The sequence below is a fragment of the Zea mays genome, chromosome 1 (assembly GCF_902167145.1).
Source record: "Zea mays cultivar B73 chromosome 1, Zm-B73-REFERENCE-NAM-5.0, whole genome shotgun sequence".
NCBI lineage: Eukaryota > Viridiplantae > Streptophyta > Magnoliopsida > Poales > Poaceae > Zea > Zea mays.
The window spans coordinates 258565416-258580248 of NC_050096.1; the positions used below are offsets into that span (position 1 = coordinate 258565416).

The 14833-nt window shown below is 47.5% G+C and overlaps 2 protein-coding genes across 6 annotated transcripts in view; one reads left to right on the forward strand and one right to left on the reverse strand.

Annotated features, from left to right (window-relative positions):
* Positions 1-836, forward strand: part of LOC103645469 (ankyrin-2) — a 54465-nt gene extending 53629 nt beyond the window's left edge. The window contains exons 6-8 of the mRNA XM_020543799.1: positions 198-368; positions 484-563; positions 689-836. Coding sequence (XP_020399388.1) covers positions 198-368; positions 484-563; positions 689-836 — 399 coding nt within the window. The remainder of the gene's footprint in view (positions 1-197; positions 369-483; positions 564-688) is intronic.
* An 88-nt stretch (positions 837-924) lies between these two features.
* Positions 925-13969, reverse strand: LOC100281419 (uncharacterized). 5 transcript variants are annotated; one of them, XM_035966700.1, is made up of 9 exons: positions 13622-13969; positions 12683-12815; positions 11710-12577; positions 11497-11601; positions 11323-11388; positions 11160-11225; positions 10707-11003; positions 10452-10620; positions 925-1272 (listed from the first exon to the last, which is right to left on the reverse strand). In XM_035966700.1, the coding sequence occupies exons 2-9, from the start codon at positions 12736-12738 to the stop codon at positions 1268-1270; spliced, it is 1632 nt and encodes a 543-aa protein (XP_035822593.1). In that variant the 5' UTR covers positions 12739-12815; positions 13622-13969; the 3' UTR covers positions 925-1267.
* Between the last annotated feature and the right edge of the window lie 864 nt (positions 13970-14833).

Sequence of the window (14833 nt, forward strand, 5' to 3'; positions counted from 1 at the left end):
TAGGCCTTTTGGTTTGGTACTGTTAGTGATGGAATCCTTTGAGTTAAGTTGGGGTTGGGGTCGTGAGGAGGAAGTTGAGTGATACTGATACCCTGGATGGCCTCTTGCGTCTATTTTCAAGGAGATTCTGTATGCGAAACATCTGGAATGTGGCAACAGTGATATACTAACTGAAACACTTTATCTTATTACCGCAGGCAGTGAAGGTAGATCCTTACGATGCTGGATTATTCTCGAGCAGGAGTCTTTGCTGGCTCCACGCAGGTGATGGGAAAAGGGCTTTGCAAGATGCAGCTAGATGCAAGATGCTCCGTCCAAAGTGGGCAAAGGGCTACTACCGGCATGGACAAGCTCTGATGCTTCTCAAGGTGCGACAGAAAACCCACGGTCTAGCTCTAGTAGCGCGTAATGGATTTGACACTTGATCTCTTTAATCTCCCGTGTACTTTAACTGGTCACGCGCTTTCAAATCGTATTCCATAGGAGTATGAAAAGGCTTGTGACACTCTCTCTGAAGGCTTAGAGCTGGACCCTATGTGTGACGAGCTCGAGAAATTGTATTGGTAAAAGAGACCTATCGCTTCTTATGTTCGATTCCAGTTACTTACTGCAGAAGGACTGCTGTAACTAGCACTGTGTTGTTGTCTATTTGGTTGCTTTTCCCGCTAACTATCGACAAACCTTGCAGGGAGGCAATGGAGCTGAAGAATGGCAGAGCACTGGGTCGCCGATTCCCTTTTTGGTTGATGTCCCCTGGGAACACGAGGAAGAAACACTCAGTAGTCTGTAGTTTCGGTGGTTGTTGGACTGTATTCAGCACGTCACCATCCATGTGACTGTACTTTGAAGAAACACTCAGTAGCTCTGCTTGGAGTCCTTTCTGAGGTTGGGAGAAGCGTGTGATACCTGGACAATAGTAGTAGCTGCCTAGACTATAATTAATACTCGTAATTAAATTATCATTCAAACATTCGATGTGACAGGGACTAAAACTTTAGTAGGGTGGATCTAAACATTCCTTAAAAACTATAGCTAGCATGTTTCCAACTAAAAAAGGTCATGCTAATTGCTAAGTACAATCTGTTAAGAGATCAATCCCTTGCTAAATCTTTGCACATCCCTAATAAATGGGGCTGCTAAAGAAAAATGCTCCCCCTGTTATTTCATCGTCTTTGCCTTCTGTGCAGTCCATTTTCTTTTCTTTTCTTCCATACTTGTCAGATTAAACATCGGCCCAGCCATGTGATACGTCCTTTTTGGTCGTTAGTCACCCTGCAAAGAAGAAGAAGAAGGAATCGTCATCCATAGACACGTGTGGACGTAAAAAAAAGATATATGCACCAATTGATAGGTACGATAAGCTAGGTACCATGCAAAGACACGACTGACGTTCCAGGCGACCAATTCTAAAGTAGAACGACGACGACCTAACTTTGGCATATACGTAGTATATATCTAAAAAAACATATTCTTGAAGCACCCGGTCGAGCTATATTTTTCTTCAAGCGTGTGGAACAAAGTGTGGAAGGGACCCTACTGTAACATCGCAGCCTTATCTCGTCGAATTGAATCAGAATTTTATTTTCTTCTTCTTTTCGTCATCGCCGGAATTGTATTTGTTGGGTGTGTCCTCTACAGCCGGTCAATAGAGACTGGATTGGGCTTAACCCAACTATCGTTCCTTTAATCGGGCCCTTGATCGGGAGGGCCCACGCTAACCTCGGTTGGAGCCCCCAGGCACACGACGCTATATATATAGGACTAAGGGGTCGCAGGAAAAACTAACGCAAGTACCTCGCCCCAAAACCCTAGCTACCAGAGGCCCCCATCGCCTAAGTGTCGGAGTGTCCGGAAACGCTACAACCAACGGCAGCTCGGATTCGATGCGTGCTGTTTCTCTGCAGGACAACAATATGAAGACAGCAACTACAACTCTCCAACAATAAGGTATGTTTTCCTATTCCTCTTAGTAGAAGAGATGTACTCGTCATAAAGATTTCACTTCCAGTTACGGATTGGTTTTCTAAGGACTTAGGAATCGATCCTACACAGTATAGATTCTAACAATGGTATCAAAGGCGTCCTAAGAACCTAGATCTCCTAATCCACATTCGATTTTATGAGATCACAGAAAGATCTCAGATCAATATGATTGAACTCATTTTTTTTTTAATCATTGTTCATCACCCAAGAACAGAAAGATTAAATCCAGAGAAAAGGTAGTTACTCTTGGGTTAGAGTTTAACCTAACCCGAGTTCTTGGGTCTTAGGCCAATGTAAAGAGACAGGGTCTCGGCCATACCCATGCCAGAGTAATAGTTCATCGACGGTCTAGGGTTAGGGTTTTCTTACCTAACACTAGTTACCAGATCGAGACAACAGAGACCTCAAAGGGTTCGGGATTTTAAATCCACGACCAAAACACAAGATCAAAAAGAAATAGAGATAGAACGCATTAGGGTTCGTGACCCTAGTTTCCACAAATCGTCCCAGGATTAAATCTGTCAATAGAAAAACAGATATGTCATCGGGGATACCCAGATCTACGTGTTTTTTTTTTCAACTCAAAACTCGATCCCAAAAACATACATAAGATCCATTTCATACAGTCATACACACAGTATGGGAATCGAAAAAAAAAGGACTAGATCCGGGTGTATAGAACTCATAGAGAAAGGGCCAGATGACCGGGTTTTATCTCGCGCCATTCAGATCACCTTCGGTGCTCCACCGAAGGCGACGCGCCCTCCCTAGAGGACGCGTTGACCGGCGGTAAAGACAGAGGGAACCATGAGCTTCAACAGTGAGCTTGACCAAGTGGGAGCTTAGCCGCCAGCAGGGAGAACCGCGCTGCTCGCCTCGGCATAACCCAGAGCGTGAGCTGCGCGGTTGGGAAAGAAAACAGAGAAGATTAAATAGCAGCCAGCTGCTAGAAAGAGAGATTGAGAAAAACAGAAATCAGTCGAGGCTGCATGCGGCCAACAGTAGGGAGAAAAAAAAAGTGAGAGTAGAGCAACTGGCCACGGCTTCATGCGGCTAGAAGAAAAACAGCACCAAGAAAACAGAGAGAGAGGTCGTGAGGCATAGGAGCTTCATTTGGCTGAGGCAAGAAGCCAGCAGAGAGCTGTTTGCCAAGCCGTTTGCCAATAGATGTTTTGGCCGAGGCAAGAAACAGAGAGGGAGTGTAGAACGGCGGCGGCCGGATTTTGGCTGACGGCCAAAGCAGCAGGGCACGGTCGGCCATGGCCCCGTGGCGGCCGGATGTGTTGTGCGGCTGGGAGAGGAAGAGAAATAATTAGGGTTTGAATCCTTCTCCGATTTTTCAGCCTTAAATAGAAACTGCGACAGTATGCAACTAAATTTGGACGGTAGGATCTCATCCTACGGCGCGCAGAAAGATAGGGAAAGAGGCGTCCGTGCGGCTGGGCCAAATTGGCGACCCAGGCCCACGTTGAGGCCAGCGAGCGCCCTCCCGCAGCCACGCCGCATGGGCTGAATGCGCAGCCCAGGCCCAGGTTGCGGCTTGGACGCACACTGCCCTCCCCTAGAGGCTGATTTGGGTCGCCAGTGACCAGGCCGAAAGGCCGTTTTCAGGCCATAACGGCCTTACTTTTTCCAGCGAATTTTAATTATTTTATTTATTTCCTGGAATTAGTGAACAGAAAAAAAATCAGTTAAATAGTAAAGAAAATACAGGAAATTGTAGATTTTTTTTATGAAGAAAATTACAGAGATATTTTTGGACTATATATTATTCCGCTGCGTACTTTGGTATTTTTCAGTATTTTATGCAATTTTTCCAGTTTGATTATGAAACCAACGTGGATTAATTTATTGTTTAAATTGCATAGAATTCAGAAAATTTGCGGTAATTGAATATTCTAACCAACGTTAGATATTGTTACCACATTTTTGAACAGAAGTATACATATTCTAGATCATCAAACGATGGTTTTAGAATTTTAGAACAAGTTTATTATTTGTTTTTCTATGCACTATTGTTTATTATGAAGCCTACGTGGATTAATTCTCTTTAAGTGCATAGAAATTCAGATTTTTTTGTGGTGATTGAATATTTTGACCAACGTCGAATATTGTTGCCACATTTTATACAAGAATTAAGTTTTCTAGATCATCCAACGATGGTTTAGAACTTTAGAACAAGAAATTTTATAGATCGGACATGGTTATTATTTGACCAACGTCGAATATTTAATTCATGCAAGTTCTATGTTTCAGTATTTACTTCAGATGTCCTAAATATTTTCTGTTTTACTTTGCAAAAGTGCACATATTGGCCTACTAGTTGGTGAGATAAGGTAGATTAAACCGCTATGTGGTATTTATTGTCACTTATGGCGGGCAAAGATTGAAATGATAACTACAGTGAATGAAATAGATTCCTCACTGTGGCTTAAGAAACCCACTAAGCCTACAGTAGGCTCACCTTAGAATGACCTTAAGATGGCGCAATACAGCATCTATAAGGTCAACTGAAAAAGATCCAAGTGTAATGTACTTGATCACAATAAGAGTCTCATCCAGGATCCTATTGAGGGTGCTATTCCAGAATATGAGACATTTCATGATCAGTAAAACACATGTCTAAATGGACAAGTGCTATATAGATAAATTCACGACACAGTGTGTCTAGAAGGAGGAAAGGTTGATAAGTCAAATAAGTGATTCTATCAATCTTTCCAAGCTAAGAATCCTCAAACAGAACAATACCTCTAAGAAAGGTTCAAGAATAAGATCAAACATGATCACGATGTTTTCTATATGCAACAATCAGACTGTTTCTCAGATTCCCCTGAGACCTGCCTCTATTGCAAGAAGACAGGGTATACAATAGAAAGTGTCCAGAATTCCTGCAATAGATGCTACAGAATGCAATTCCGTACAAACCTAAGGCTCCCAGAGGGCTGAAACAGTTACAGTGGTTAACGGAAAGCAAGCAGACACTTAACTTCAGTTTCGTGATTAGACAATCAGCACATCCACTATCACTTCGGTGACAGAGACTGTGTGTTATTCAGTTTTGATAATAAAGATGTTGGTCTCGCCATCTGACGAGACATGCTTTATTTATCTTTGCACAGTGGTGCTAGATACACCAGAAAACAAACCAGCCAACATTGGCAGGAGTAAGAAAACAATGTGATGGAGAAACCTCGTCGAAATTATGGCACTATTGTTTGGGCCATATTTCGAGGGGGAGAAAAGAAGTCTCGTTAAGGGACGGATTCTCCATCACCTAGACTTCACAGACTTAGAGCAATGCAGAGATTGCATCCACAGTACGAGAGTGTTAGAAATTATTCGTATAGATATATGTGGTCCTTTTCCAGTTAGGACAGTTTGACTTGTTCATAACCTTCACAAATGACTACTCTCGGTACGATTATTTACCTTTTTTTTAAGGGACAGATCATAAGATTTAGACAAGTTTAAATAGTTCAATGCTGATGTAGAAAAACAACATGATTTGAACACAAAGATTGTCATATCAAATCGTGTGGGGGAGTACTGTGGGCACCATACTGAGTATGGACAGGTCCCAGGATCCTTTCGCGAGGTTCCTAAGTGAAAACAGTATTGTAGCTCAGTATTTTACACCTGGTGAACCGCAACAGAATGTGGTTGCCTAAAGGCGTAAGAAGAACACTGATGGACATGGTAATGAGTATGCTTAGTTACTCTAACTTACCATTGGGTTTATGGATGGAGGTTTTAAAAACCGCTATGCAAATACTCAACAAAGTTCCTAGCAAATCAGTGGCTAAAACTCCATATGAGTTGTGAACTGGCAGAAAGCTCACGCTCAACTACTTCCACATATGGGGTTGTCCAGCAGAAGCTAGAATATTTAATCCTGGGCAGAAAAAGCTAGATGAGAGAACCACTAGCTACCATTTTATTGGCTATCCTGAGAGATCGAAGGGTTACAGATTCTACTGCCCAGGCAGACAAACCAAGTTTGTCTGAAACCAGACATGCCATTTTCCTACAAGATGACATGATCAAGGGGAGTAAGGTACTCAGAGAGGTTGACCTTCAGGAAAAGAGGACGTATGTCCCAATTCCGATGGTTGAAGAACCATACTTCTCGATACCCGCTGTGGTTCCACCAACGGTTGTAACGACTCGAGGTGAAACCCCTGCTGCAAATATTGTATCACCAAGTGCAACTACTACAGAGCAAGTCACTTCACCTTCTGCACATTCTGGCTCTTCTGAGTCGGTTGCACAGGAGAGTCCACATGACAGTAGTAGTGTTGCGCCAAGTGATGCACCAATGCAGGAGCCCCAGAACGAACCAGAACTAGAAACAAGTTTATGAAGGTCTCAAAGGTCTATACGATCTGCGACTCCTGATGATTATCGAGTTTACACAAGTGTAGACATAGAAAGCGATGAGTTTTATATGTGTGAGGACATCGATGCAGAAGGTGATCCCACTACATATGAAATAGCTATGAGAAGCGCAAATTAGTGGGTCTAGAAGACCAAGCGTGACTTCAAAGGGAATATAGAAAGATACAAGAACATGTGGCCAAGGCGTTCACATAGTGAGAAGGCATTGACTACCTTGAAACCTTCTCACATGTTTCAACAAAAGATTCATTCAGAGTCATAATGGCACTAGTTGCTCATTTTGATCTAGAGCTCCATCAGATAGATGTAAAGACAACATCACTAAATGGAGAGTTAACAGAAAAACGTGTTCATGACACAACCAAAGGGCTTTGTTGTGAGCAGTAAAAGAAAAACAAGAGATGTCACTTAAGGAGGTCCATTTATGGATTAAAACATTCCTCCAGATAGTGGTACGTCAAGTCTGATCAGACTATCAGAAAGTTTAGTTTCGAGGATAACAAGGAAGACAATTGCATTTATGCGAAATCTAAGGAAAAATAAAGTATATCTTCCTTGTTCTGTATGTCGATGACATATGTTTAGCTAGTAGTGATAAAGATCTACTGGCGGAAACAGAAAGTTTTTGTTCCTCGAACTTCGATATAAAAAGACATAGGAGAAGCCTCTTATGTTTTAAAATAGAATTTCACAGAGATTGACATAATGAAGTATTAGAACTCTCACAGAAGTCATACATAGAAAAGTACTAAAGAAGTACAGTATGCATCAGTGTAAGGCCGCGCCTGCGCCAAAAGTCAAGGGTGATAAGTTTGGGAATCATCAGTGTCCCCAGATTCAGTGTCAGAAAGATCAGATAAAGTCAGTATCATATGCTTCTACTATCAGAAGCATTTTGTATGCTCAAATATATATTCGCCCTGACTTAGAATTTACTACCGGGATGCTTGGGAGATATCAGATCAACCCAAGCATAGAACACTGTTAAGCAGTTAAGAAGGCTCTAATGTACCTCTAAGGTACGAAAATGGCCTCATGCTAACAAATATAAGATCTAGTTCCCTATTTCGAGGTATAAATTTACTATATCTGGGGGAGTTATTTCTTATAAAAGTTGCAAACAGACAGCGAGAGCATCGTCGACAATGCACACTGAGTTTGTAACCATGCATGAGGCAAATGGGCAGGCAATAAAGATAAAGAAATTTGTACCCGGATTAAGAGTGGTTGATAGCATAGAGCGACCACTGAGAATTTACTGCGATAATGAGCCAGCGGTACCGTACTCCTATAACAGCAAGTCAAGTGGCGCTGCCAAGTTCATTGACTTTTAGTATTATGTTGTTAAGGAGTAGATTCAGGATCAAATCATAAAAGATGAGCATAACAGAAGATAGCAGATGCTAGCGGATCCGCTCACAAAAGGTCTTCTACCCAGCGTGTTTAGTAAGCACGCATCCGGCATGGGTTTTAAGGGAGTACCTATGATCTTGAATCAAAGGGGCTACAGATTGCAACCAAATGAAGTCTCTTTTCGTTCTGAAGCAGGAGAGCATGTTGTAGTCAATGAGTGCGATGATACTTAATCGGTTATTGTCACGCATTGGTCTCTATGTGTAAACTTGTCGAGGGATGGAATCCAGAAAAGTTGAGTACAAGGAATGTAGAGAACAAAGGGGAGATTGTTGGGTGTGTCCTCTACAGCCGGTCAATAGAGACTGGATTGGGCTTAACCCAACTATCGTTCCTTTAATCGGGCCCTTGATCGGGAGGGCCCACGCTAACCTCGGTTGGAGCCCCCAGGCACACGACGCTATATATATAGGACTAAGGGGTCGCAGGAAAAACTAACGCAAGTACCTCGCCCCAAAACCCTAGCTACCAGAGGCCCCCATCGCCTAAGTGTCGGAGTGTCCGGAAACGCTACAACCAACGGCAGCTCGGATTCGATGCGTGCTGTTTCTCTGCAGGACAACAATATGAAGACAGCAACTACAACTCTCCAACAATAAGGTATGTTTTCCTATTCCTCTTAGTAGAAGAGATGTACTCGTCATAAAGATTTCACTTCCAGTTACGGATTGGTTTTCTAAGGACTTAGGAATCGATCCTACACAGTATAGATTCTAACAGTATTGGCATGGCAGAATGGTCAGACGTTACGTAGTTTTCGTGAGATCGATGCCACTGGGTAGAGACTAGGGAGTACTACCTTACCTCACTGCAATGTTCACTTCTCAGGGCGGCTTTTCAGGGCCCTGTGTTAATAATGACTGAAAAGTGAGCTGACTTTACTTTAGGTGCTGCTGCTCCACTAAACAAAAGGTTCGGAGCACAGAACCTTCTTCTCCATTGTGCTGGCAATGATTGGGCAGAACCTGAACTCCAAAAGGCTAGTTTCCTTTCTAGCCCATCATTTTTTTTTCTTTCTTATATGCATTCCCCTCCTCTCTTCTGTAAGCAGCTCTGTGACTTTTACTTTTAAAAAGCTATGTAACTTTGTCCTAAAGAATATAACACAAGTGCACAACAATTAATACGAGCGGCTTCGTTGTGGTCGCAAATCTGAATCGCAAACTTGAGTGTAGCTTAACTGGTTACTAGTTAGGTGTTCTTTAAATTATGGTGAAACTTGTTTACTCGTGTTCAAGTCATTGAGCTAACACAAATACTTATATTTTTTAGATTTATTTTTTTAAGATTAAACAATGTTGTTTTCTAGTATAGTAGACGATGTGCTCGTCGATAGCAAGGTGTTTTTGTGGCAATTTCGACAGTCTCCAGATCTCTCGATCTGGACTCGGTCTTTTAGAGGCGCACATGGGGATATTATATCCATGCATTTATGAGTGAGTGTGTCTATGTTTTTATTGTTTGTCAGATTAATAAGAAATCGGCATTGGAATTTGACGTGGTGTGTGGAAGAGGTTTATTTATGCAAATTACCGCTGCTCAATAAAAATAAAGAGGAACAAATTCACATATTTTTTCAAGGAATTGACAAAATAAAATACTTCTTTATTTACACTAGAACCTAGGAGAAATAACTCCTTTTCACTACTCCAGTTACAAATGTCACCTAAATCGCTTTCCACACGTACTGTCCCACCTTATTAATCTCTCTCTAACTAGAATCACTCCATCAGAGATTAAGGAGCAGGAGCTAAGAATTAGAGGCCACTTGGTAGCGCTCCATGGAGCGGATTATCGATTAAAAATCATTTCCGGCTAGCCAAACAGCAATTGCACATATATGTTAGTGTGGATTAGTCAAGAAGTACTTCACCATATAAACTGGAAGATATAGGAGCTAAAAATATGTTTCTCACTGCTTTCTATTCAATTCCAGTCATAATCACTCTTATCAATTTCCATGTGTTCCTCACAAAAGTTAGTGTATCATAGAGCTAAGGAGCTTGAGCTACAAACAAAAAGCCACTCCCATCTACCCTCCATCTAAAAATAGTAATGATATTAAACTAGAGAAAGAAAAGTCATGTAAACTATTTTTTAATCATTATTTTATTTTATAATATAAAGCCAGAGGATAAAAAATCAATACCATTTTAGAGTTATTTTTAACACAAACCTATTGATATAAGTTCTATGCTCTAACAATTTCACTAATTATTGATAAAAATTTATAAGTTTTGAATATTTCCCCTGGTTTATAAGATCGTTTAGACCGTGAGGAGGCACAAAAATAAAAGGATTCTTTACTAGCGCATGGGTCCCCCAAAACGATCTAGCACTAAATGTGGCCCATGTGGCAAACCTTGAGGCACGTAATCCAGCTCTAACTCCTCCGATTTCGTTGACAGCAGAGATGCCGATGGTAAGTGATGGAAGGCTTGAAACAGTCAAACCGTATCGTACTTGTCCCCTCGCTTTACACGCTACCCAACTTTATTCGGCAAGAACCGAACTCGTCGATCGAGATGCAAACCCGTAGAAACTGAAGCGAACAGTAGATTCTTGTACAGGGCCGCAGTTGTCATCTCATCGTAGTGCTCCCATTTGTAGCCCAAAAACTGAAGCGGAGGATGAGAAGGGCGGAGCGCATGGCACCGTACCTGGCCCTCTGCCTTGCGCGCTCTCCGGGAGCAGCACTCCGGGTGCGGCGCCGGCGGGCATGATGCTGCCGCCGGGCCCCGGCACGTGGTGAAGCTCTGCAGCCTGCTGCACGGCCTTCGCCGTCGCCCCCAGCGGCGGCGGGTAGTAGCTCACGCCCTGCGCGTAGTGCTGCCCAGACTTGTCAGCCACACAGCACACAAAAAGTAGAAAAGAAAAAAAAAATGAAGCAGCCAGCAGGGGACGCGCGGCCGGACCTGGACCTGCGGTGGCGGCGGCGCCGGCTGCAGGTGGTTGACGCCGATGTAGTGCCCGTACGGCTCCGTGATGCCCACCGCGGGCATGTGGCCCCGGTAGGCCGGCACCGGGCCCACGCTCACCGGCGCGCTGGGCACCACCGGTTGCGGGGCCATGAACGGCAGCCGCGGCATGGACGGCAGCGCCGCCGCCGCTGCCGCGCCCATCCCGACGCCCATCCGAGGCAGGTACTGGTGTACGCCGGGGAACATCACCGCCGGCGGCGCCGCGATGCCGGCGCTGCCCATCCACATCATCTGCATGCGCGGCAAACGTTTGGTTTGGGTCGGTTAACCTGAACCGTGCTGTGCAGGTCGTGGCCAGTAGGCAGTATTCGTGTCTGTTGCCCACGGTTAATGCCAGTGATCGACTTGCACGGCGAGGAGGAAGGACGTGGTCGCGGTCTCACTGACCTGCACTTGCAGCTGCAGCGACTTGAGGTACTCGATCGCCTCGTCAAGCATTGACGCCTTGTCCGTCTGCTCACGTAATGCAATAACAAGATTCTTGTTACTATACTGTTTAGTTTACTATATATGTAAAGGGAGAGCTCTTGTCCAGTGCAGTCTAAGGAACCTTGTTGCAGTGAGGTATGAGCTCTTGCAGGGCTCTCATCTTCTCGTTTATCCTGTCTCGTCTCCTCTGCAACATTGTTGGGACCAAACAAAAACACCCATGTCAGAGACCGTCGTCGACTGTTCAACGAGGCAACAGCTAGCAACAAGTTGTCGTCGTCAGAGTCACACGCACCCGCTCCGACAGGTTGTGCACTTCGGCGGCGCGGCTCCTCCGCGCCGTCGTCATCTTCTGCGGCGGCTTGCGCGCCAACATCGCGGCGGACCCCGACTCCGCGTCCTGCACCACCGTAGCATTGCCGGCGGCCCAGGCCCGTTATTGCTAGTATTAAACAACAGTGATAGACGGATCGACGAGGCACTGATCGTAAAGTTCAAAGGGCGAGACCTCGCTGGGACTCTCCGAGTCCTCGGTGTCGAGCCGCTTGCGCTTGCTGCTCCGGTTGCTGGTGCTCGCGGGCTCCGTGGTGGTGGTTGTGGTTGTGGTGGTGGCGGCGCCGAAGCAGCAGTAGTTGGACCGCCCCGACGAGGACGCCTCGTGGCCCCTGCCGCCGCCCACGGCGTTCGCGTTCGCGCTGCCCACCGCCGACGGCAGCGCGGCGGACCCGGACCCGTCGCCGCGGGCGGTTCCGGAGCCGGACGCGGACGCGCGCCCCGGCGCGCACGCCGCGCGCTGCACCAGGACCTGGTTGCTCCCGCAGATGCTGGACCCGATCGCGCTCAGCATCGACGACGCGCCGGCCTCCGCCCCCGCACGGACGAGGCCCGGCAGGTCCCCTCCGGCATTGTCGCCGCCGTTGGCCAGGCTCATCGTCGTCTGCTGCCTGGAGCAGGACGCGGGCGTCGACTTGGGAGGCGGCATCAGGTCGCACGGGTCCCCCGCCGACACCGCGCACGCCCCGCCGCCGCCGCGCCTGTCGTCCTCTGCTGGGACTGGGACGTCCCCGCCGCACGACTTGCCGCCGGCTTCGGTGCCGGTTCCACCACCAGAGGCCGCCGGCGCCGCATCCGCCGCCGCCGGTGCCGGCGTCGGTGCCTCGCAGAAGAACTCCGAGAAGATGTCCTTGTCCAGCGAGTCGGCCAGCGCGAAGGGGAACCACAGGCCGCCCTCGTCTTCCTGCGGCACGGACGCGGGGGCTGGTGGAGCCGCCACTGCCGCCGCCTTCTCCGGCCTCGGCGGCACCTTCCGGTGGCTCTGGCTCTGCATGACGACATGGCCGTTGCACCATAGCAGCTCGATGAGGTCGTCTTCTTCGCTGCACCAACGCAAGAACACAGCAGAATCTTCGTTATCCTTCCTCCCTCTCCGCGTCACGGTCTCCATGGATCATCAATTAGGGGGGGATCAGAGTAGTGCTCACCCGAGCGGCCTGGAGGTGTCTCCCATGTTGCTCCAATCAGGGACGAACTGGTTCATCGCTCAGATGGCCAGCACAACACAACCATCGATCGATGAGAAGCCGCCAATCACTTCGTGTTCAGTCAGAGCTCACACTGCAAGAAGCAGGGGGAACGTGCATGGGAACTCAAAGCATGATCTTAAAAATTGCTGCCAGCCTTTATGCAACTGTCAATGGAGGAGAAAAAAAACAGTAAACAATGACGTCTCCTGTCCAGGATCTTGCTTGCACCACACAAAAGCCTCTGTTTGACCCCAGATGGAGCAAGCGGTGTGTCACTTAATCTATGCTTGTTCTCTATCTACTATCTGCTATGACTGGCAGCTCTGTTCCAACAAGAAAAAGAGATAGGACGCGGGAATACGATAAATCCGCAGGCCCCACAACAGGGTACACGGATCGGGGGGAAAGCAGGGCATGTGAACAGTGGGGGTGCAAGAACATAACACGCTAACACAGTGATTTGATGGATATATTAAGAGGGAAGAAAACAGAGAAGAAGCGGAAAAAAAAGGAGGATAGGCGTGTGGTGTGGACACCCACATACTCGCGAGGGGAGAAGCACCTGCCTGCTCAGGAGCAGCAACCAAACACGCGGAAAGGTTCTTTCTTTTTGTTATTATTATGTATCGTAGTAATGGAATCGCGATCGATATATAGCAAGAACAGCGGAGAGGAGAGGAGAGCAGATGCTTCGTTGAATTTTTAGCAGAGGACCTTTCTGTCAAGAAGTGTAAAGTTGAGATTGCACGGTGAGAATGGACGGATGACGGTGAAAGTATCATATCAGATTTCGTAAGAAAAAAAAGACGGAGAAGAAGAACAGCTGCGCAGTATGTATTATAGAAGAGAAAGAATTCGAGGGAGAAAGAGAAGCAAGAATCAGAAAAGACCAAGTACCTCTGCAGAGCTAGCTTGGAACCCGGCTTATCGAGGGAGAGCAGACAGCAGACTGCAGAGCGCGGCCTCGATGCTCAGCGCAGACGGTTGCTGCAGGCCTCTGTGACTCGACCTCGCTTCTTCCACCCTCTACAGCCTAGAGCTGGAGCTGTGCTGTGATGAGAGAGAGAGAGAGGTAGACAGCGCGACGGGGAAGTGAGGGAGAGAAGGGAGGGTTGCTTTTATGCAGCGGAGGTGTTGAGCACGCAGAGGCAGACGCAGCAGCATTGCGGTGTGGCTGGACTGAGGTGGATTCCCGCGGACAGGGACGCGCGAGAGCGATGGGAAAGCGGGAGCGAGATGGGCTGATGCTACGGTGTGGTAGAGGAGGTGTAGGGGTCCGGCCGCGCCCGGGGCGAATGATTAGGCGATCGAGCCGGCAGAGCCAGGGCCGCGGGGGCCCCGCGCGGGGGGCCCTTGCAGAGCGGCAGCTAGCGTAGCGTAGCGGCGGCGGCGGCGGCATGTGGATGATGCGGACCAGAAGAGTACTCCTTCGGTCCTTCCCTTACTAATCCTTTAGTAGTAGAGAAGAGGACGATCGGGAGGCGGTGTGCGCGTGCCGTGCCCGTGCATGCCGTTTTGCGCATGCGCCGACACCGCGCAGGTACACTACGGGACTTACCATTTCGAGTAACTAAGACCAACTCCAGCAGCACTCCGCATGCGGCTCCGTATCCGTATTTTGCGGAGTCTAGCACACTATTCATCAGTCCAGCAGGCTCCGCATCCGGCTCCGTAAAACGCACGGCCTGTACCCTGACTCCCCATTTCCACGCTTTCTCTCTTCTCTCCGCAGCTCTCTGCGTGCGCGCGCGCCTGCTGGCGGGCCCCAGGTGTCATAGACTGCATGCGGAGTGGGATGGGGAGTGTTGCTGGAAACGGAGACGGATACGGAGAGGAGAGAGAATGTGTTGGCCGCGCGTTTTAGGGATACGGAGAGGGAGTCTGCTGGAGTTGGTCAACGGGGCCTGTGTGCTAGCTAGCTACGAGCGGACGCTGCTACGTCTACGCTGGTAGCTGCTGCTGTCGGGCGCGGCCACCGTATCTGCGGCTCTGCCTTGCCGGTGCTTCGCCTCGCGCCTGTGCTGACGACGACTGCTGCTAGAGAAGGCACAGCTCAGCTCTCGGTTGTTGCCTGCTCCAGTACTGACGTAGGATGTGGCATTCCACCTC